At 39.9% G+C, this 21,538-nt stretch overlaps 1 protein-coding gene across 1 annotated transcript in view; it reads right to left on the bottom strand.

Annotated features, from left to right (window-relative positions):
* LOC132825661 (protein crumbs homolog 1-like) overlaps positions 1–21,538 on the bottom strand; it is a 110,213-nt gene that overhangs the window by 41,515 nt on the left and 47,160 nt on the right. The window contains exons 5-6 of the mRNA XM_060841037.1: positions 19,767–19,949; positions 15,691–15,804 (exon numbers count right to left, since the gene is read on the bottom strand). Coding sequence (XP_060697020.1) covers positions 15,691–15,804; positions 19,767–19,949 — 297 coding nt within the window. The remainder of the gene's footprint in view (positions 1–15,690; positions 15,805–19,766; positions 19,950–21,538) is intronic.

The raw sequence follows: 21,538 nt of genomic DNA, 5'->3' as shown, positions 1-21,538 counted from the left end.
GTTCCTAGGCCATAGACCCATAGGAATGGAAGTAGGCCATTCAGTCCCTCAAACCTGCTCCATTCAATAGGATCATGGCTGATCCAATATTCCTCATGTCCACTTTCCTGCCCTTTCCTCTTAACCCTTGAGTCCCCAACTGATCAAGAGTCTATCTATCTATCTCAGCCTTAAATAAACACAAGGAACTCTAGCCTCACAGCTCTCTGTGACTGGGAATTCCAAATATTCACAACCTTCTGAGATCACCTCTCATCCTTCCGAATTCCAATGAGTAGAATCCCAAACTGTTTACTCATAAGACAGTCTGTCTGTACCAGGGATCACCTTAGTGAACTTTCTCTGAACTTAGAGTCATAGAGATGTACAGCATGGAAACAGACCCTTCGGTCTAACCTGTCCATGCCGACCAGATATCCCAACCCAATCTAGTCCTAACTGCCAGCACCCAGCCCATATCCCTCCAAACCCTTCCTATTCATATACCCATCCAAATGCCTCTTAAATGTTGCAATTGTACCAGCCTCCACCACATCCTCAGGCAGCTCATTCCATACACGTACCACTCTCTGTCTGAAAAGGTTGCCCCTTAGGTCTTCTCCCAATTAAATATTTTTTTTCTTAAAGAAGGGAGCCATAACTACTCAACTTATACAGTTGCAGTAAGACTTCCCTACTCTTATACTCTACCCCCTTGACATAAGGCCCAACATTCCATTAGCCTTCCCAATAAACTTCTGTATCCATATGTTAGCTTTCTGTGTTTCATGCACAAGTATCTCCAAGTTATTTTGTGTTGCAGCTTTTCTCCATTAAATGATGCTCTGTTGTTTTGTTCTTCCTTCCAAAATGAACAATGTTCAGCTATATTATTTGATTTTCTGGTCACACACTAATAAACATTGTTATTAAAGCTTTGTAAATCTTAGACTATGAGGTGTTGTCATTATAATCATAAGCTCCAAAAAAGTCTTCTGTTTGTCTTTATTATCTCTAGTTCCTGTTACTTTCTCTTCCCTCTCCTATTTTTAATTTTCTATGGAATATTAGTTGAAATATGTTACCTGATTATTTCCCTCCACAACCTGGCTCTGCTTTTCCACTTTGAAACCGAGTATAAAGAAGATTCACTTTGTCTGAAACTGCTGCCAGAAATCAATTTTTCGAGATAATTGAGGCTCGATAATCTAATTGGTGACATCATATAACTTTAACACAAGATTTCACTATTCAATGTGAGAAAATTATCATATAGTGAGCATTTTATCCATTTCTTAGGTAGAGAGATGACATACTGTTGAACACAGGATTTAACATAGAGCATTTAGAAATTTGAATGATAGAATGCACTGGAACCATCTAGTCCACACACAAACAGAGATACACTCTCTCTCTCTCTCTCTCACACAGACGCGCGCACACACACACACACACACACACACCCCTGAAACAATAATTTGAGAGTGAATTTATATGTGGCAAGATTGAAGAAGCTGGTGGCAGTGTTTCTCAGAGAATAGAAAATTGACAGGTTAATTGATGTATGTGTCCAAATCATGAGGAGACTGAACATAAATGATAAAGACCTGTATCCATTGGTTGCTCAAGGTTCAGAGGACACTAATTTAAGTTGCAATACAAAAAACCCTGAAAAGACAAACTTTATTAAAATGTCGTGTTGTCTCAGTAGTTACACCTTACACCTCCTAGCACCACCTACTTAATACCTTTCCTTCTGGTTTCTTCTTAAACCAACAAAAACAATGTTAGAGACAAAAAAAAACTGCAGATGCTGGAATCAAAGGTAAGCAAGCAGGAGGCTGGTAGAGCACAGCAAGGCCAGGCAGCATCAGGAAGTGGAGAAGTCAACGTTTTGGGTGTAACCCTTCTTCAGGACTCAAAGAGACAATGTGACAATGACTGTGACAATGACTTTAAGATATCCTTCTCTATATAACTGGCTGGCTGATTTTGATACTGTTGGCTAAAGTCTCTCCTGGGCATTTAGCTTTGTAGCACCGTGTTCTTTCTTAGTTTCAATCATGTTCATCCCAACAAGAACACTATCTCGCTTACTGATTACTGAAAGATCTCTGATGATGAATATCAGAGTAGATCTTCAGTCCTTCCTGAAGATCTATATACTTCATCCTGGAGATATCATCTATAATAGCAGGATCTAAAGCTGATAGCACAAAGGGACCCATCTTTCTGGTAACTTAAAACACTAACACTGTTCCTTCCTCCACAGATGCTGCCAGTTCTGCTGAGGTTCTTCAGCATGTTCTGTTTTTATTTCAGATTTGCAGCATCCACAGTATTTTGCTTTTTATTTGGAGTGTCCAAATTGTAAGTGCTCACTGAGTCTGAATTTATGAAGGGAAGACTGAACTCTTCCTTCTTAGCTCCTATGGGTTTCTGCCCTTAACACCGTCAATCTCCCTGGCTGCCCCTGTAGGCGAAATCTGGAGTTGCAATGCAGAAACATGCTGATGATCTCGAACGAAGATTCATGCTGAATTATCCTCACAAACAGCAAGGCCTTCCAATATGATCTGCCTGCATCCCAGCTTTCCCACTGACTCAGGTTCAAATCTATTTTAGTTTGCACCTGAATTTAGGTTCTACTGACCTCCCTTCTTCAAACCTCTACAAACTGCAAAACATTCCAAATGCTGCAGCTCAAGCTCCATGCATTCATTATCCCAACTGGAGAAAGAGACTGACTACCCATGAGAGTTCCAGGGTCTGGGGAAACAATGCCTTCAAGGTAGAAAGCAACTGGTCACTAAAGAATGCCCTGGAATTCAAGAAATAGGAAAAGTTTCAATCTGCAGCCAATTCCTTTGACTCCTTTGGCTTCTATGAGTCAGTTTTGAGCTCCTTATTTTACACCAACAAAGATGAAAATTATAAAACCTGGATATTCTCAACCAGGTGCCAGTTAACATCACTAGCACTGCTGCCTCACAGTGCCAGGGATCTGGGTTCAATTCCCAGCTCAGGCCTGTGTGGAGTTTGCACATTCTCCAGGTGTTTGCACGGGTTTCCTCAGGATGCTCTGGCTTCCTCCCATAATCCAAAGATGTGCAGGTTAGATGAATTGGTCATGCTAAATTGCCCGTAGTGTTCAGGGAAATGTTGGTTAGAGTCATAGAGATGTACAGCATGGAAACAGACCCTTCGGTCCAACTTGTCCATGCCAATCAGATATCCCAACCCAATCTAGTCCCTCCTGCCAGCACCCGGCCAATGTCCCTCCAAACCCTTTCTGTTCATATACCTATCCAGGTGCCTTTTAAATGTTGCAATTATACTAGCCTCCACCACTTCCTCTAGCAGCTCATTCCACACATGCACCACCCTCTGCATGAAAACGTCCCTTAGGTCTCTTTTATATCTTTCCCTTCTCACCCTAAATCTACACCCTCTAGTCCTGGACTCCCCCACTTCAGGGAAAAGACCTTGTCTATTTATCCTATCCATGCCCCTCATGATTTTATAAACCTCTATAAGGTCACCCTTCAGCCTCCAACGCTCCAGGGAAAACAGCCCAATCCTATTCAACCTCTCCCTATAGCTCAAATCCTCCAACCCTGGCAACATCCTTATAAATCTTTTCTGAACCCTTTCATGTTTCACAACATCTTTGCGATAGAAAGGAGACCAGAATTGCACGCAATATTTCAAAAGTGGCCTAACCAATGTAGTATATTGCTGCAACATCACCTCCCAACTCCTGTACTCAATATTCTGACCAATGAAGTAGGTGCATTAGTCAAGGAAAATGTAGAGTAATAGGGTAGGGGAATGGGTCTGGATGGGTTACTCTTCAGAGGGTTGATGTGGCTTGGTCTAAGTGACCTGTATCACACTGTACAGATTTGATGATTCTATGGTTTATTACGTTGCAACTTTTTAAAGTGATTAGCAGATTCTTGTATTTTGGTTGCACATATTATCTGTTGTCACTGAGATTTCATGGGGTCATGGCTGTTGACACTATTGTATCTGAAACAGAAGTTTGAGAACTTGAGCCCTGTTAGACTAACAATTATGCAATATTGTCAGTGATGTGAACATTTATTTTAATGGCTAAACCATTACAAAATTACCATTTAAAAACATATTTTCAAAATTATCTGTGCTTTCGGATGAACCTAAAGGAACTTGCCATTGGATGAGGGAAACCAGGAGGCCGTTTAGAGGGAAACGAGGATAACAAACATTCAGATCATTCCTTTTACTCAGACAATAATGCGCATCAATAAACACTCAATCCATTTCTTTCCGTGATATTGTTGAGAAATCTACATCAACATTTCTTTCGTTAGGTTGGTTTTGTGCTAGTGATTAGTACCACATGGGCTGGGAGGACAGTGGTGATTTACCATTTCATCAAAAAACAATAAAAATAACCCTTCAGACAATTCATCAGTGCTCTGTTTAAAGCAAGGTCTTCGTTTCTCTTTTCGGCTGGATCTTACAGTTCTTTTGGTAAAGTCCTAGTTATATGAAGAGTTTGAGAGGGTTTGTCACCATATCTTACCAAAATCACTACAGAAATTACTGACCATGTTGTTATGGTGGCCTCCAAATCCGATTTCTGGCCCATCTTACCACATGATGTTTCCATCATGACTCATCAGATATTCGTGGAAATACCAGCATCCGCTCCATCTTTGACAGAGCACTGGCATTGTGAAGCTGCCCTATTTGGTCATGGACAGAGTTGAAAGATGTTGGAGAAGGGGAAGATGGCACTACAGTTCTCCAACCTCTTCCCCTAGAGGATGGGAGTGGTGCAGCGGAGATGCGTGGACGACTGGCAGAGAAAGCCCTGCCACCAGACACTGCCAGCCTGGTCCAAAGCTGCCGTGCAGGTCAACGTCACCTCCTGTCTGTGAAAGAACAGCCAGCCCTTCCACAAGAAGGTCAATGACCTTCTCCGCTCTGCCAGGGTAAGTGACGCTCTCTTCTCTCTGCCACCTCAGTCTCATTCTATCTGTGTCACCTCCCACACTCATTATTTTCTGCAACTCAATCCCTCATCTTCTTTTCTCCCTCAGCCTCACACAAAACAAACCCTTCAGTGCCCTCTGATCTACCTCCTCCATCTCTCAGGACCTTGGCCTCACACATGCATCAGAGCCAAGAGTTGAGCCACCCATTGTAATCTGACTGCTTCCTGCCATTTCTTCTCATTACAAGAGGAGCTGGGCACAAAAGGCCTACTACAGGAAGCCCACTACTGGCTCTCACAGGGGAATACCGAGATTGTTCCGTGGAGATGTGGAAACATTCATGTCCTGTCAAATGAGTAAGTGCCACTCTACACACCATGGCCACTCTCCCATTCACCCTGCTGTTGGTGTCATTCCTTGTACACTGCCTCTAACCCCTCACAGGTAGCGATGCCTCCTCTCTCCAGGTTCTGCAAGTCAAACCCTTGACCTCGGAGTCAAAATAGCGAAAGTGAGGACTGTAGATGCTAGAGATTAGAGTCGAGAGTGTGGTGCTGGAAAAGGATGAAGGGCTTTTGGCCAAAACGTCGATTCTCCTGCTCCTCAGATGCTGCCTGACCTGCTGTGCTTTTCCACTGCACTCTCAGCTGTTAGTGCTGGAGTTGGTGGGGGACCAATGGAGTGTGCAGAGTGAGTGCTCACCAGTGCAGAGGGAATGCAGGCCTAGGAAGATGAAGGTTCAGGGTGGTTTAGAATGAATGAGAGAAGGTGCTGTTGCATCTAACAGTGATAGAGGAAGAGCATGAGCCTTGAGGGAGGTGAGTGCAACAGCAGAGAGAGAGTGTGTGTCAGGTATCAGAGAGAAGATGGTGGCCCCTCCCCTTGCTATGAGGATATGATAAATGACCTTCTTCCTTCAATGTTGGACATTGGTCCAGACTGCTGTGACATCAATGAACTGGATGGCAACCTCAGAGCAGGCTGCCAGGGTCTAATGGGTGTGATCTCCTCTGCTGGTCATTGGAAATCAGGATAACCCTCCTCAGCACTGGCCCAGCTTCTAGCTTCCCATCTGCAAAGCAGGCCACCAAATTTACCCTTATCTTCCACATCCAGGCAAATGTCACATACAGTGCGGGGCAGGTCTGGACTGAGAGCACATCTCTGAGTGCACAATGGGCTTTTAAAGATGGTGCAAGCATCAGTTATGACTTTTCTTTCTTGGATATTCCAACAGTAGCAAGTTCTTCTAGGTACAGCGAGTGAGAGAATTGGGAGGCAGTGAGGTCTGCAGATGCTGGAGATCAGAGTTGAGAGTGTGTTGCTGGAATAGCACAGCAGGTCAGGCAGCATCTGAACAGCAGGAGAATCAACATTTTGAGCTGGAGCCCTTCATCTCAGTGAGAGAATTGGGCTAGCAGCAGGCATGAGGGGCACCAAAGGGGTGGGGTGGGTAGTTCATGAGGCAAGTTTGGAAAGATAGCATGAGAAAACCTGGAGTGAAATCTTCCATAAAACTCATGACATTATACTTAGCCAAAGCAACGTTAAGATCCTGCGCACTGATTCTCTCCTATTCACATTTGTCCCTGGTATTTTGAAACAGCATAGATTTTATGATAATTCCATTTTGTTTTTAATCCCTATATTGAGATTTTCAGCAATCTAAGGCAGATATTCATGTAATGAAATTTAAAAGTGTGCACTTCAAACATCAACATTGTTCCAACTTCCCTGCAATGCCATTTTGTATTTTTTTGAAAAAGAGAGAGCCAACATTTAATACTATTAGACTCTGTTCTTGCTATCAAATGCTTCCTTCCCCACAGGATCCCCTTCCCAACATTAGAAAGAAAACAAAGAAAAGGGAATCGGTGGGCTCTGTATGCTTGAAAAATCAGCCAAATTTGTAAAATGTAAAGTAAATTCAGTGCAACACATTATTTTACACATGAGAAACTATTACTAAATCATGGTGAAAAGGTGGAATATCAATATAATATTGAAACTTTAAAGTGAATACAAGTTAAGAGTTTGTAAAGACAAACATTACATATACGTTTTAATTTTAAAACTGAATTGATATGCCATAGAAAATTTACTGACTCCCTGTTCGCGGAGTTGTATTTAAAACAAATATAAAGATAATGATTATGCTGTTGGGATTATCTGCTTATTTTTGAAGGTTCTGAGAAATTGCATATTATTTCTCAAAAAAACTAACAGAAACAACATAGAAAATTCATAATTAAATATAAATAGATTAGCTAGATTGGACTTAAATCTAAAGCCACAGCAGGAATTCCTTCATGCATATATTTCCTGGAATATTACACTTCATTAAACTGTAACAACAGATTAAAATTAAGATTCTACTTCACAGAAAGACAGTCTTAAATGCACAAAAAATTATGACACCAATACCTGTAATATGAAAAAGTCCACAAAAGAACACTTGAGAAAGGAAAGATTTCATTGTGGTTTTCCTCTCTGCATTTGTGCAAGTGTCCGACTATAACAAAACACTGAATGTGCATGTGCTATCCTAGTGCCAGTCAGGCAAAAGCGATTAGTAATTAAACCAACCCATATACAGAGGGCTGCACTTTAATATAAGTTTGTCGCGCCAGTAATCTGCCTCCTCTTTATCCCTAACCAGCTGGGTCCTGTCGGGATTGACATGAAGAATGCTTATTTCTTCACTTTCTAGTGTATTATATATTGGTGTAAAGGCCATTCATCATCAATTTGACCTACAGAGTCTTACTATACTAAAGTAATAAGTCAAAGGTCCACAAAAGGATTTTAAGCTACCACAAGAATATCAGTGCTTCATTCCAACCTCAGATCTATGATGCAAAGGTATAACTGGCGTGGTGAATCACAAATTTAACTGTACACTGGACTTGCAATTTGCTTTTAACTGATGTGTCCTAACTGTATGTGTTTAGTTCAGTTAGAAATGCTTATAGACATCAACAGTTGATGTAAATGAGCCAAACAGAAAATGCCCTTAATTGTACACTCTGTGCTTAAGCTATGCAATTGTTCCAGTTGAATGTTCTGAGCTACATCTACAGACTAAAGATTGTTCTGTAACTTCCTTCGTTGATTTGCGCACAAATCTATTTTTTGATAAAACAGCTTGGTCCATTAAGTGGCAACCTAACCTCTTACAGAATGTCAGCTAGGAAAGCTGCAGCACCAGAGTCACTCCCCTGTTTTTAATTGAGCTGACACATCTGGCTCCCTTCCCCCTCACCAATTCCTGCCCTACTGTCCTTCGGATCCTGAAAACACAATCAGTAAAAACAAAGGCAAAGCCTAGCTAACTGTATCACAGGAGCTGTCTCTTTCAAAGTGTGCATAATGAGCCAAATAGCTTCTTTGTTGTTTTTATATTCATGAGCCTGTAGAGAAGGAGATGACCTGACCATGGAAACCCTTGGTAACATCATGAAAATAATTGTTTTGTAATCTGTGGATGCTTTTTGTGTCATGAGGATTGAATATTTTCATTTATGTCATGACATTTGCATTCTAGCCACTTTTCTCAAAGTTTAAGTTCCGTTGTTTGTTCAAACAAATGGTATCTTAAAAGTCAGGTCCTATGTCTTTATTCTCTTTACAATGTTCAACATTGTAGATTTATCAATGTCTCAAAGGAGGTGCATAATTCTTGAGAACAGTAACTGAAAAGCCTCTCTAATGGGTTGAAAGTTAATTTTTTAGAAGTAAAGATCATTGGCACCTTATGTATGTATATTCAAAATCATCATGTATGTTATATTCCTGCAACACATTCTAAATATTCTCAATTAAATACAATAATTAGCAAGAACGGCAGCAGGCTAGTAATTTATGTTTGAATGCCCTCAATAAATAAAAATTAAATCTAACTGAGCAGGGCTGCAGGATCCAGGTTCATAATTATAGCGGCTAAACATTCATTTTCAAACCTCAGATGCAAATAACTAAAGACATTTCTTTCCCTGTAAGTAGAGTCAGATGAGAAACAATTGCAAATGCAAGGACTGTGAAAACACAGTTGCAAATAGAGGAACTGTAAAACAGAATTTTAGGGAAATTGAATTCCTAGGAAAAATATTTTTGTGTGACATATTGTTTCTTTGCATTAAATATGCATAATTTATGCTTAACGATAGGCTACCAGCAGAGTAGCATCATTCAGAACGGAAACAGATACTTTGGTCCAACCAGTCCGTAATGAACATAATCCCACTAAACAAGTCCCACCTCCTCTTCCTGGTCCCTATCCTTCCAAACCTTTCCTTTACATGTACTGGTGGAAATGTCTTCTAAACGTTGTAATGTACCCACATCCACCACTTCCTCAAGAAGTTCATTCCATATGTGAATCACCCTCTGTAAATAATTTGCCTCGATGTAGTATGACATCAGTAATGCTTTGTAATAATAACCTCTCAGAGGAACTGGTTTTAACACCAAACTTAAGAATGTGCAACCGATCCATAAATTCACACAAAAAAAATTCTGTCTGTAACTAGTTAGGAATGGCCACTGTTCAAGTGAAAAGGGGGGCAGATGAGAACAGGTTTTCTCCTATTCTCCACCGAAAAAGCTCTGGGGATCATTTTGACTTTGGGAGATGATGTATAATTAGCAATAATTCAACATCAATCATTTTATGGCATCACCCATCGTTAAAATCACTCCATGCATTTTTTGCATCATATAACATCTTTTGACCCATACTATGAAGGTGCTGGTGTTGGACTGGGGTGGACAAAGTCAGATGTCACATGACAGTAGGTCATAGTCCAACAGATTTATTTGAATTCACAAGCTTTCGGAGCGCTGCTCCCTCATCAGGTAAAGTTAAGTTTGCCACTTGAAGGAGCAGTGCTCCAAAAGCTTATGACTTCAAATAAACCTGTTGGTGTATAACCTGATCATTTCACTTAGTTAAGATATTAAATTTAACCAAGATCTCACATAATGTGAATTTTCAATGTGTTTGAAGATTAAGTATTGAAATTATTTAAGTTGTTGGCTCACTACCTTGGGGCTTTTTTCAGCAAAACTATCCAATATTTATCATTATGCAGTTATAGCCCAATACTCTCACACAGTACATTGCAAATGATGCTACTCCTACTTGGAGTCAATTGTAAGTCATGTCATGCCTGCATGCACTGCATAGTAAATGTAACTGCTGTATGACTGCTTAAAAAGTAAATTTCTTAGTTCAATTGAACCTAATGTTCACTGGATATTACTATACTCAGCACGTTGCCTGTTTTCATTTTCCATAGATAATAAGCGTAATACTTTAAAAGGGAACAAAACATCAAAAGCATCATCATCAGAGATAAATCAGGGAAAATCTAATTTATCTTGGTATGATGTACAACTATTTGTTGAGCATATTTTATGCTGATTCAGGTCCTTGTTTTATAATTATTATCAGCTTCTCTAATCCATGGACTCAACTGACTTGGGTCAAGGGTTAACTTAATCATAATCTGTTGCGTCTGAAATTGGTCAGCATGAGGCGTTCAGTCAAAGCTTTAAAGTCTGATCAAGTTCTGAATCACTAGAGATCTGAGGTCTTACTCTTTGATTTGCTGTCTTTTCCAACTGAAATGTTTGTGGAAGTTTTCGATGGTTCTGTGATGCTAATTTGATGTAATAAGCTGCAAGCAGAAGTTTGAACAGTCTGGCTATGGCTCGCCTAATTTACACTGCAGAGAAGATTAGCCTCTATTATTTTGCTGTCAGCTTCGCTCCCACGCACATTCATTCAGCCCATTGAATTTATGAGAGGGGTCAGTGTGACTAAACCACCTGCTGCTGTTTATTCAGTTCCACCAAACTCCATTTTTCTAAAAAGAAATTGTTCGGCAAAACTGCGAATGTGACCTTGCATTTTAGCTTCTCGTATCTTTTCAATAGTAAAACTTGCTTGGTTTCCACGACTGTAAAAGTCGTCATCACTTTCCAAAAAGCAAGTCAAATTTGGGTCAGTGGTCAATAAGCAACTACCCCTTGATGGAATGTTCCATTAGAAATCTCAGCAGTGAGCAACTGGGGTATTCAATGAAATACACCACATTGCAAGACGTATTGTTACAGGTCTGTGGGAATTAAACATTACAGACACTGAATTAATTGCCATACAAAGACTATTGAACCTCTTCCTTTATATGCATCATATTATTATATATACAGTACACTGACTGAAAGTTTCTCTAACTATTTACTGTTCATCTGAAAAGTATGAGTACTGAAGCATGATTTGTATTTGTGTTTTTTAAAGTGAGTCATGACAATGTTGTGAATTGAAGATTGAAGTAGCCATTAAACTATTTTACTTGATGAGATAGGAAATGTTAAATTAGGAAATTACCAGCCTTGAATTTCATGAGCAGACGAATGTCCTGCTCCTGAACAGCTTGACTTTCCATTTCACCTGAGTGAAGATCCATGAAACTTAGATCAGACTGAGCGTTGAGCTGGCTCAAAGGACCGAATGGCCTACTCTTGCTCCCAGTTTCTATGTTTTTGATCCCATCAATACAAATATTCACAATGTACCTACAGCAGAAATATATCATCTGCACAAAATTGTAAAGCTCTGGGTCCATCAGAACACAAATATTTCCCTGTAATATAAGTTTCAAAGAACAGATTATTGCACACTCTTAAGCAGCATGGGGATTGGTGATAACTGGAAAAATACAGCAAAAATGAAAAGGAATCAGAATTTCAACACTGAGAAAAAGAATTGATTGTCCCTAAAGGCTTAAATGATGAATTCAGAATCTCACATAATGAGTGGTGACTACCCTATTTCCATACATTTGCATCTTATTATTAGTGTAACTCACCTCATTTGCAGCAGCTCCCAATTCTCTCCTTTCCTTGGAAACTGAGCAACGCCAATTCCCGACATGAGAGTCAGAGTGGGCACTTGACAGTAGCAGCCTGCTATGCGCTTCTCTGGGTCTTTGACCTACTCTGTCTGAAATGTTCCTCCTGCTCCATGTGACACCACCCTCCTCCACTCTTTATCCAAACCAATCAGTCAGACCAAACCTCCAGCCTCACCAAACAATCATGCCTGCTCTTGGACCAAGTCTCACACCATTTCAATCAATCAGCACTTCACTTTGGAGTTTAGAGATAGTTAAAAAAAATTTCTGCCAGTCAGTTTGCGCACTGGGAAATACACATTCATTTCATGCATCCATGTTGGATATATCTTATGGCTCTTAGCTTAATTTCATAGCACTCAGTTAGTTTGCACTTATTTGGCCTCTGTGGTTTGCATTGCTCCTTTATGGGTTGGGAGAGGGGGCAGCTCATCACAGTGTCAAACACTAAACTGTCAAAGGGGTGCACATGTTGCAGTTTGCACATGCTCCGTCCAGAAATTGCAAGGTAAGCACATTGCAGGTGCTTCAACTATGTAGCTATAATTGAAAGTCAAAGATGAGTAGTCCTTACTCGGGTGAAGGGATCTACTGTCAGTGGGGGAGGACCACCACATTCAGTCAATGGGCTTGTCTGAGTCCAGACCTAGGGATAGGTTGTTTTTTTCTTCAATGAGCTAAAGGTGAGGACTCAGTATGATGTTAATGGATGGGAGAGCATTTAGTTACAATACAAGGGCAAGAAAGATGGTTAGATCACCCCAGCGAGTGTGCAGGGAGTACAGAGAGCAGGTAGTATTAGTAAGCGGATGGTGGAGATGGATAAAAGCCATTGAGTGGACAAGATGTATGCAAAGGTGAGAATTGAAGTCCAATGTTTTCATGGGAAGTTTGTGCTGTGGCAGAGTGAGTGTGAGTGCCAGCCCAGTGAGTGTGAATAATGGCCCAGTGAGTGTGAATGGTGGCCCAGTGAGTGTGAATAATGGTCCAATGAGTGTGAGTGACAGCCCAGTGAGTGTGAATAACGGCCCAGTGAGTGTGAATGGTGGCCCAGTGAGTATGAGTGCTGGCCCAGAGAGTGTGAATAATGGCTCAGTGAGTGTAAATAGTGGCCCTGTGAGTGTGTGTGAAGGCTCAGTGAGTGCCAATGACAGCCCAGTGAGTGTGAATAATAGCCCTGTGAGTGTGAGTGCTGGCCCTCTGAGGGTGAGGCAGCAGAGAAAACATTGGCACCTAGCCTTTTGGAGTACAGAAGATCACTGACCTCCTTATGTCACCCAAGACACTGCACTGACCTGGACTGTTATCTTGGTTCAAGCTGGTTGAGACTAGTAGCGTGGCCTCCTTTGCTGGTCAGCAGGAGAAAGCATGTCCTCCTGTTCACCAGCACCTCTTGGTTCCTATGGATGAGCACATCCACCAATATCATTTATTGTATCCGTTGCTACCAATGCAGTCTCCTCTACATTGTGGAGACTGGACGCTTCTTCATAGAGCGCTTCAGGGAACATCTCTGGGACACCTGCACCAATCAACCCCATCGCCCCGTGGCCCAACATTTCAACTCCCCCTCCCACTCAGCTGTGGACATGGAGGTCCTGGGCCTCCTTCACTGCTGCTCCCTCACCATCCGACCCTGGAGGAAGAACGCCTCATCTTCCGCCTCGGAACACTTCAACTCCAGGGCATCAATGTGGACTTCACCAGTTTCCTCATTTCCCCTCCCCCCACCTTACCCCAGTTCCAAACTTCCAGCTCAGCACCGTCCCCATGACTTGTGCTACCTGCCTATCTTCCTTTCCACCCACCGCCACTCACATACTGTACTCTATGCTACTTTCTCCCCACCCCCACCCTCCTCTCATTTATCTCTCCACCCTGCAGGCACTCTGCCTCTATTCCTGATGAAGGGCTTTTGCCTGAAACGTCGATTTTCCTGCTCCTCGGATGCTGCCTGAACTGCTATGCTTTTCCAGCACCACTCTAATCAAGAAGCTAACCTGCCGTTCTGGGTCATTTCCTTTGGGGTAAAGGAGCAGGGCCACAATGTGAAGGCCATTCCTAGTTTGCAGTATGTGAAGTGTTGCTCAGGCAGGGTTTAAACACGATGCAGTTGCATGAACGTCTCAAGTTCCCAACCACAGTGAGCACTTCCAACATGATTCCAGCATAATGCATAATTACTGAGACAAAAAAATAGAAGGTTATTGAGAAATATTGTCACGGGCATTAGCAGACAAGCCTTATGAATCTCACTTGATAAAACGCTGACAAAAAATGGGAACATTCAGCCCAAAGGTTTTGCAACATGCAATATTTTAGTGTTAAATTTCTTGATAAAAACTAAAATAAATAAAGTGATGAAGTAATGGGACCAAGGACATCAAAGGAGGCATCTCCTATTGTATGGGTACTAACCCATTTCAAAATGGTAGGCTGCATGTATTTCTTTTTGGACACAACATAGAGTCAACATTTACATTGAGTCTTGCTGTTAATTATTCTGAATTTTATCTGAATTTTATCTACTGGCAGGCTGTCAAATAAAAGAATAGCATTTTAAATGTGGAAATGAATATCTCACACAATTTACCAAATGACTGCCAGTTACAAGAATACTTCTATACTTGTTCCCTACTTGCTTTCAGAGACAACCTAGCTCTACACAATGATTATTTTTGTTGAGGTTTGATGCCTATGGTCCTGAGCATTAAATGAGCAGACTTCTTACCTGCAGTGTAGTATATATTTGTCCAATTTTATTTCAAGATATATATTCTGATACTAAAAAAAATCCCAATATGTATTCAATTGTTAAATTATTTAAGCTTATCCGAAGGAAATGTTTTATATGCAGACACCCTCAAGCTGTAACCAATGAAAGATGATGAACTGCATGATGTGTGCTTGTTCTAACATTTATTTGTCAGCTAAGACAATTTATTTTTCCCCTTAGTTAAACAATACAGCTACTACTCTGAATTCATGCTGAAATCTTTATGCAGTTCTTGTACAACTGCTCCAGTAACAACACCGACTCTGAAAATTGTCCTGAATACAGTCATTTCTCCAGATTCTACACTTTGCTCAATTTACTTTCAGATACAGAGAATAGCTTTTTAAACATATGTTAAAGTCAAAGACAGAGAATATTTCATTTCAATTTGGTGCGAAATGGGAAATTCTTTAAGTTAGATAACCTACACTGTTTTAAAACTGCCACCTCTAAGGCTCTGACTATCTTGCAGAACAACATCACTTCAAAACAAAGTACAAAGCTCACTGACAGTGCTTATAATTTGTATTTATTGGTAAATTGTTCATTGTCTGACAGATGCTGAATTTTTTTCCATTTGAATTAGATTATTTTGAGGAGTGCTACATACCAGTGTGTTTCTTTTTTGTGTGTGGTTTATTACTGGGACAAATTTTAAAACACTGAATGAAGGCCTTATTGAATATTGTAATAAGAAAATCTCATCGTTTATATTTGCAAAAGCAATTACTGAATGGCTGCTCATCAAGGATAGAGTGGGTCAGGGTAAGTCATATCTTATTTCAGTAGCCGGTTACAAGTGGAGAGACTGTAAACAGATGGAAAAGCATTGCAGCAGGTTTGTTATTATTTGACCTCTTGAAACTTGAGTGTTGAAAGTCTTATATTCTGACTGGACCTGTACCCCATTCTTGAGACATGCACATAAATAATGACCACACCGACCAGGAAGCATCTCACAGCTCTGTATATGTCCCTTAGTAAGGAGCAAAACCCTTTGGGAAGAAATACTCTGAAACACTGGGACTATTACCTGTAAATCCAGGGGCACAATGGCACTTGAATCCATTGTTTTGATCTTCACAAGTGCCTTTATTCATACAAGGACCAGATTCACATTCATTGATGTTCACTGAGCAATGTTCCCCTTTCAGGAAAAAAAAACAGAATGATTGAAACTTTTGTTACATAAAAAAAATCTTAGTCTACAGGGTGAATTATCACCTTAACGTGACCTGAGTCAGAAATCATGTGTTGAAAATAATAGTGAAGGGTTTTGTTGAACAATGTCAAACACAAAGCAGTCTAGGAATGAGCAATAAATCATTCTTATATTGGATTATTGTACCATTCTGATTATCTGTTTATTCCCTATGGAGGTAAGTTATCACCATTTGCTAAATTCCAAACTGGACAGGACAGAAATAAAATATCGAGAAAATGGTTAAGTTTTGATACTTGCTTTACACCTTATTGTTAAGTGTCCAAATAATAAAAAACAGAACTGGAAGCAAAAATAATTGTATTTGAAAAAGATAAGACTTCTGGTGTTATTTCAGAAACGTCCAGGAATCTGATTTAGAGAGACAGAGAATATTCAAAAGGGGTATAATTTATTGAATGTGCTTCACCAGCATAATACAAAAAAAGTGTCACTAGAATTTTCTAGAAGTGTCTTGCAAAATGGTCACCTTTGTTAGAGACCCAGAAATCTTTTGTGTGGATTCTAGCTGCAACTACTTTAGTAGATCAGTGAAGGCTCACTGATTGATCCACTTTGAACTGATTCAGTCAGAGATGACTGAAGCTATGATTTGGACAAGGCTTGTGACCAGAACACTGAGAAATGACACTAGGAAATCAGCATTTTAAAAAAATGTACAAATAAGTATCCACTGTTTAGGACAAATTAAGTTCCAGTCCATGGAATTTAGCACACATGTTTATTGTGGTATTATTTAGACCTGAATAATTCTCACCTCTATAAAAGATTGAAGCTGTTAGCCTGGGATTTATGCTGATAAATGGACTATTTCAGCCCATTTGTTGTCTATATGAACTACATTTATTAATTGTTACATAATGTTGCCTTGGCACCGTTGTTAGGACCATGTGATGAAGGTGACTGTAAATGTTGAACGAAAATTTTCTGGTTTGGAGCAAGTTGTAATGGTCTGGAATTCACTGCCTGAAGAGTGGTAGAATCAAATTCAAAATTTACTTTCCAAAAGGACTAGATATGCACTTGAACAGGAAAGCTTTGCTGTGCTATGTGAAAGGAGCAGGAGTGCGGAACGACTGGATTATTCCGTCAAAGATCCAACATAGGTATGATGGGCTGAATAACGTTCTCCTGTGCTGTATCTTTCTACAACTTCAGGATTCTAATTTTGGTCATTTCATCCCCAGAATAGGTCAATCTTTATGCTAGCTTAGTGCTCTTGCTGTGAGACACTGTATGGGGAAACTACAGCATTGTATCTAAGAAAGTAAGGTGTATTGTTTTTGCTGAGTAGAAAAAGGGATAGACCAATGTCCCTCCTTAAAATTCTGCACTTTTAAAATTAATTTCCTAAAATATCAGATGGACAACATTCAGGTGTTAAAATATGTAAACTTGATTCATGTTCAGTGGGCAAATTAATAAACAATTTATAGAATGCCTATTTACATCACAAATTGAATACACAACTCATTATTAGTGAAATCATGGATAATTTTGAAAGGTTTTGATTTTGAAGAAGATAACACTGTTCTTGTATTTAAAGCTGGAAATAGTAGCTTTACATTTGATAACAGATAAACTGCTTCTGGCCAGCAATAATCCAAAAGGTTTTAATCCAAATAGTTGTTGCCTTTACCAGGCATTAAAAATAAAACCACATACCACATATACTTAAATAGTTGATCTCACATAAAGATCAACCCTCAAACAAATCCATGCTCCTTCTTATTAGCATCCACTGGATATTGAAGTGAAACTCATTCTGTTGTAAACCTAACCATTTGAAAGTGTTCAGCTCCTCGTGACTGGGTGCATCAGCATGTGTTGTCAAAGTTCCCACCTCATTGCTACATGTTGTGTTCCCATCCATCCTACCCTTTAATATGACAATACGGCATCATGAAGGAACGGCAGATACATAGCTGTTATCCCAGCTGATGGTAATGGTGGACAGATCTGATTTCAGACTGAAACCTGACTTAAGTATTGTTTTGGTAATTTGATTACTGTGGTGGTCAGTGATTGAACATATTCACACAGGCTGTCAATGTAATTTTAACAAAAAAACTGTTGTACAAAACAAAGTTATTTATATATATATATATATATATATAGAAGATTTTGAAAGATCTTATAAAGAGCAAAAGAATGATTTAGCCCCTTTTCTCAGCAACATCCTTTACAGTTGTTTAATTCCAATGAAGTATCAGTTCTATCTTCATTTTATCCACAATGATTAGATCACAAGTATCTCCTTTCAATGACTTTCTGCATATTCCCCAGATGTGATTCTGACCATTACTGTTTCTTCCTGAGATACACAGACAGGCCAACTCATTGACTTTGACTACTTTGGAGTGGCTAAAATAGTTCAGATGACCTAAAGATTTCCACAAACTGATAACTATCTTTCTGCTGGAATGGGTTTTTTTCTTCTGAACTTGACCTGCTTGTGGTTATCTGTCTTTTCTGTAGGTCATAAAAATTTCACTTAGTAGACACATGAACAATTATCTCACCAGGTAACAACCAGTTATGTAACATGTTCTCTTGGAAAGGATGTTTTGAACTATCTGTTCAAAATGACTATGACATTTTCTTTATAAAAAAAATCAGACCTCCCATCTCTGACTATCAAAACCTATTTACCTCTATTTTAAAGTCTAACCTCTCAAAATAATAATATAACAAGCTTTAATGGGCAGCACGGTGGCACAGTGGTTAGCACTGTTGCCTCACAGCGCCAGAGACCGGGTTCAATTCCCGCCTCAGGCGACTGACTGTGTGGAGTTTGCACATTCTCCCCGTGTCTGCATGGGTTTCCTCCGGGTGCTCCGGTTTCCCCCCACAGTCCAAAAATGTGCAGGTTAGGTGAATTGGCCACGCTAAATTGCCCGTAGTGTTAGGTGCAGGGGTAAATGTAGGGGAATGGGTCTGGGTGAGTGCGCTTCGGTGGGTCGGTGTGGACTTGTTGGGCCAAAGGGCCTGTTTCCACACCGTAAGTAATCTAATCTTTAATTACGCAGCTCAGTTCAAATTAATTTTGTTGAGGTTGCAAGGTTGCAGCTAGAGATTTCAGAACATGAAATAAGAGCATTACAGATTGGGGAAAGCACTCTGCTCAGGTCAGGCAGAAATCTAAGAATAAACACACAAACAGAGGAGAACCTTGCCTGTGGTCAGGTTTGGAAATGGCGTCACAAAACCCTCAATGAAAAGTCACAAGAAAGGTTTTCTTGTTTTCTTATCTAAAGCTTTGCTATGAAATAAGTAAGAAAGTTAATCTTTGTGAATTTCAAAGCCATCCTTGGATGGTGTATCAAGGTTATGAAGAAAATGGCTACAAAAAAATATTATTTTGTAAATAACATTCAATAAGGTAAATACTTTTCGGCTCTGTCTGCACTAGTTTTGGGGTGGAGTTAGCAGGAACCTTCTCTGACCTGGGTATCCATGGCCAACTGGTGTACTATCATGAACAGTGAGGTTTATGTGAGTTGTATGATGGGAGAAGGCAGACTTCAATCCCTAAAAAAAATTACTTAAGTTGACCCCTGCTTTCTGGATAAAAATAGAACCTCAGAAACATAACTTTTATATGAATTTGAACGGTATAAAATGGCCCACATACATCCTGTAAGTTCCTCTAGAATGTTTAGGACAGTTAGTAATGAAAGGCACCATTATCGCTATTCAATATTTTCACCTCAACCTCTAAGAAGAGGCACCAAGAGTTTAATATTAAAATCAGTGCACCCTTGGGAAGCAAATTAATTTGCAATTTCCAGTGTAGTGAGTGTCTGCAGGGAGCTGGCTGTACTCTCCGTATTCTACACTATTTCTAAATCTGAAATCGTCATTTTAGGTTTCAAGTTTAGGCTGACCTGCAAAGCCACTTCGACAAAGGCAAATATAGCCAGATGCATCAGCATAACTGAAAGTGGGTTTGAATTGTGAGAGATGGCCATAATACTTTTGAGTGGAGCGTTCCAAACATGTGCCATTATTTAAACAAGGCTTCATTGCACATTCATCGATATCAACTTCACAGTACGATCCAGTGTAACCTGTTGGAATGGAAACAAAGCACAAACTTCAGATCTTTGTATTATAATGATTCACAACTTTCAATGAATTAAGGCCCCAAGAGGATTAATCCTAGCACTGTGACCAGCTTGAAACATTATTCATTTTAGCACTCTGAAAACAGCACTAAAGGAATATTATTTGCACAACAATAAACAGCAGTGGTAAAGAAATGTGACTGTTTGGTGCATTAGCATCAGGCCCCTCACTACAATTGAGACAAATAGGAGGTTAGAGAAATGAGAATGGAGATAGAAACCAGAAAGCCCATTCATTTTATCATAAATATCTTGGGTTCCCTCTTGCATCCATCTATCAAAGCACATAGTGATCTTAGTAAGGAGCATGGTGTTTTGAGCAAGATGGAAGCAGTGCACTGTCTTTTTCTAGTGTCTGTAATCCATAGATTGCAACATAAATGTCATTACTTTATCAGATTGTCAATGTGACTGGTTGTATGCTTTCTTTCTATTTGACTTAAAAGATAAATATCCAAACAGTTTATTTAATTATTGACTCGTCATAAACAAAACTTATTAAATGATTATGCAAAACTGGTTAACACACAAAATTTGGAATATGAAAATATAAATGCTTATCCATAAATAGCCCAAAACACATGAACAAAAAAGTCCATATAGACCACATCTACCAGTCTGCCTTCATCAATCCACTTTGCTACCTCTTCAAACTCAATCAAGTTAGTGAGACTCGGTTTCCCATGCACAAAGCCATGCTGAATATTCCTAATCAGTCCCTGCTTTTCCAAATGCTCGTAAATCTTGTCCCTCAGAATCCTCTCCAACAAATTATCCACCACTGACATTAAGCTCATCGGTCTATAGTTCCCAGGCTTTTCCTTACCACCTTTCTTAAATGACTGAGACTGCCACAGTGTTATGGGTTCAGATGGAGAGGAATTTGTTAAGTGCATGCAATAACTTTTATTCAATATCTGGATGTACCTACCACAGAAAGAGCCTCAAAACATGACCTTCACCTAGGAAATAAGGAAGGGCAAGTGCCTGAGTTGTCAGTGTGGAAGTACTTTGGGGCAAGTGTGCTGAAGATGTTAGGTTTTCAAAAGTTGATTAGGGGGTGACTGTTCACAGGAAAATGGATGGCTGGAATGTGGGAGGCCTTTAAAAATGAGATAACAAGAGTCCAAAGGCAATGTATTCCTATTAGTGCAAAGAGCAAGGCTGGTAGTGTGGGGAATGCTGAGTACAACAGGACCTTGTTTAGATGGGCTGATGGGCCGAGGAGTGGCAGTTGCACAGTTTAATATATAGCTGCCACTCCTTTATTTAGCTGCTGATGCATTTCTATAGCTATACAGAGGAACCTCAATTATCAAAATATCAATTATCTGAATTTCAGATTATTCAAAGGGATCTCAAGGTGCCAATAGAAAATTTATGTCAAAGAACTATTTCAACCCTGATCCGTGTCTTTTGTTTACAGGTACAATGATTAAAAACAAACTCGGCTCACCGAAATGCTGCCGAGAACAGTCCTGGACAGTCCAATTAAAGTCTCTAAATGACTGACTTCCCGCCCTCTCTCTCTC

The sequence above is a fragment of the Hemiscyllium ocellatum genome, chromosome 21, assembly GCF_020745735.1.
Source record: "Hemiscyllium ocellatum isolate sHemOce1 chromosome 21, sHemOce1.pat.X.cur, whole genome shotgun sequence".
Lineage (NCBI taxonomy): Eukaryota > Metazoa > Chordata > Chondrichthyes > Orectolobiformes > Hemiscylliidae > Hemiscyllium > Hemiscyllium ocellatum.
Note: the sequence above shows the minus strand (reverse complement) of the source record. Positions and strands in the feature narration are given on the sequence as shown.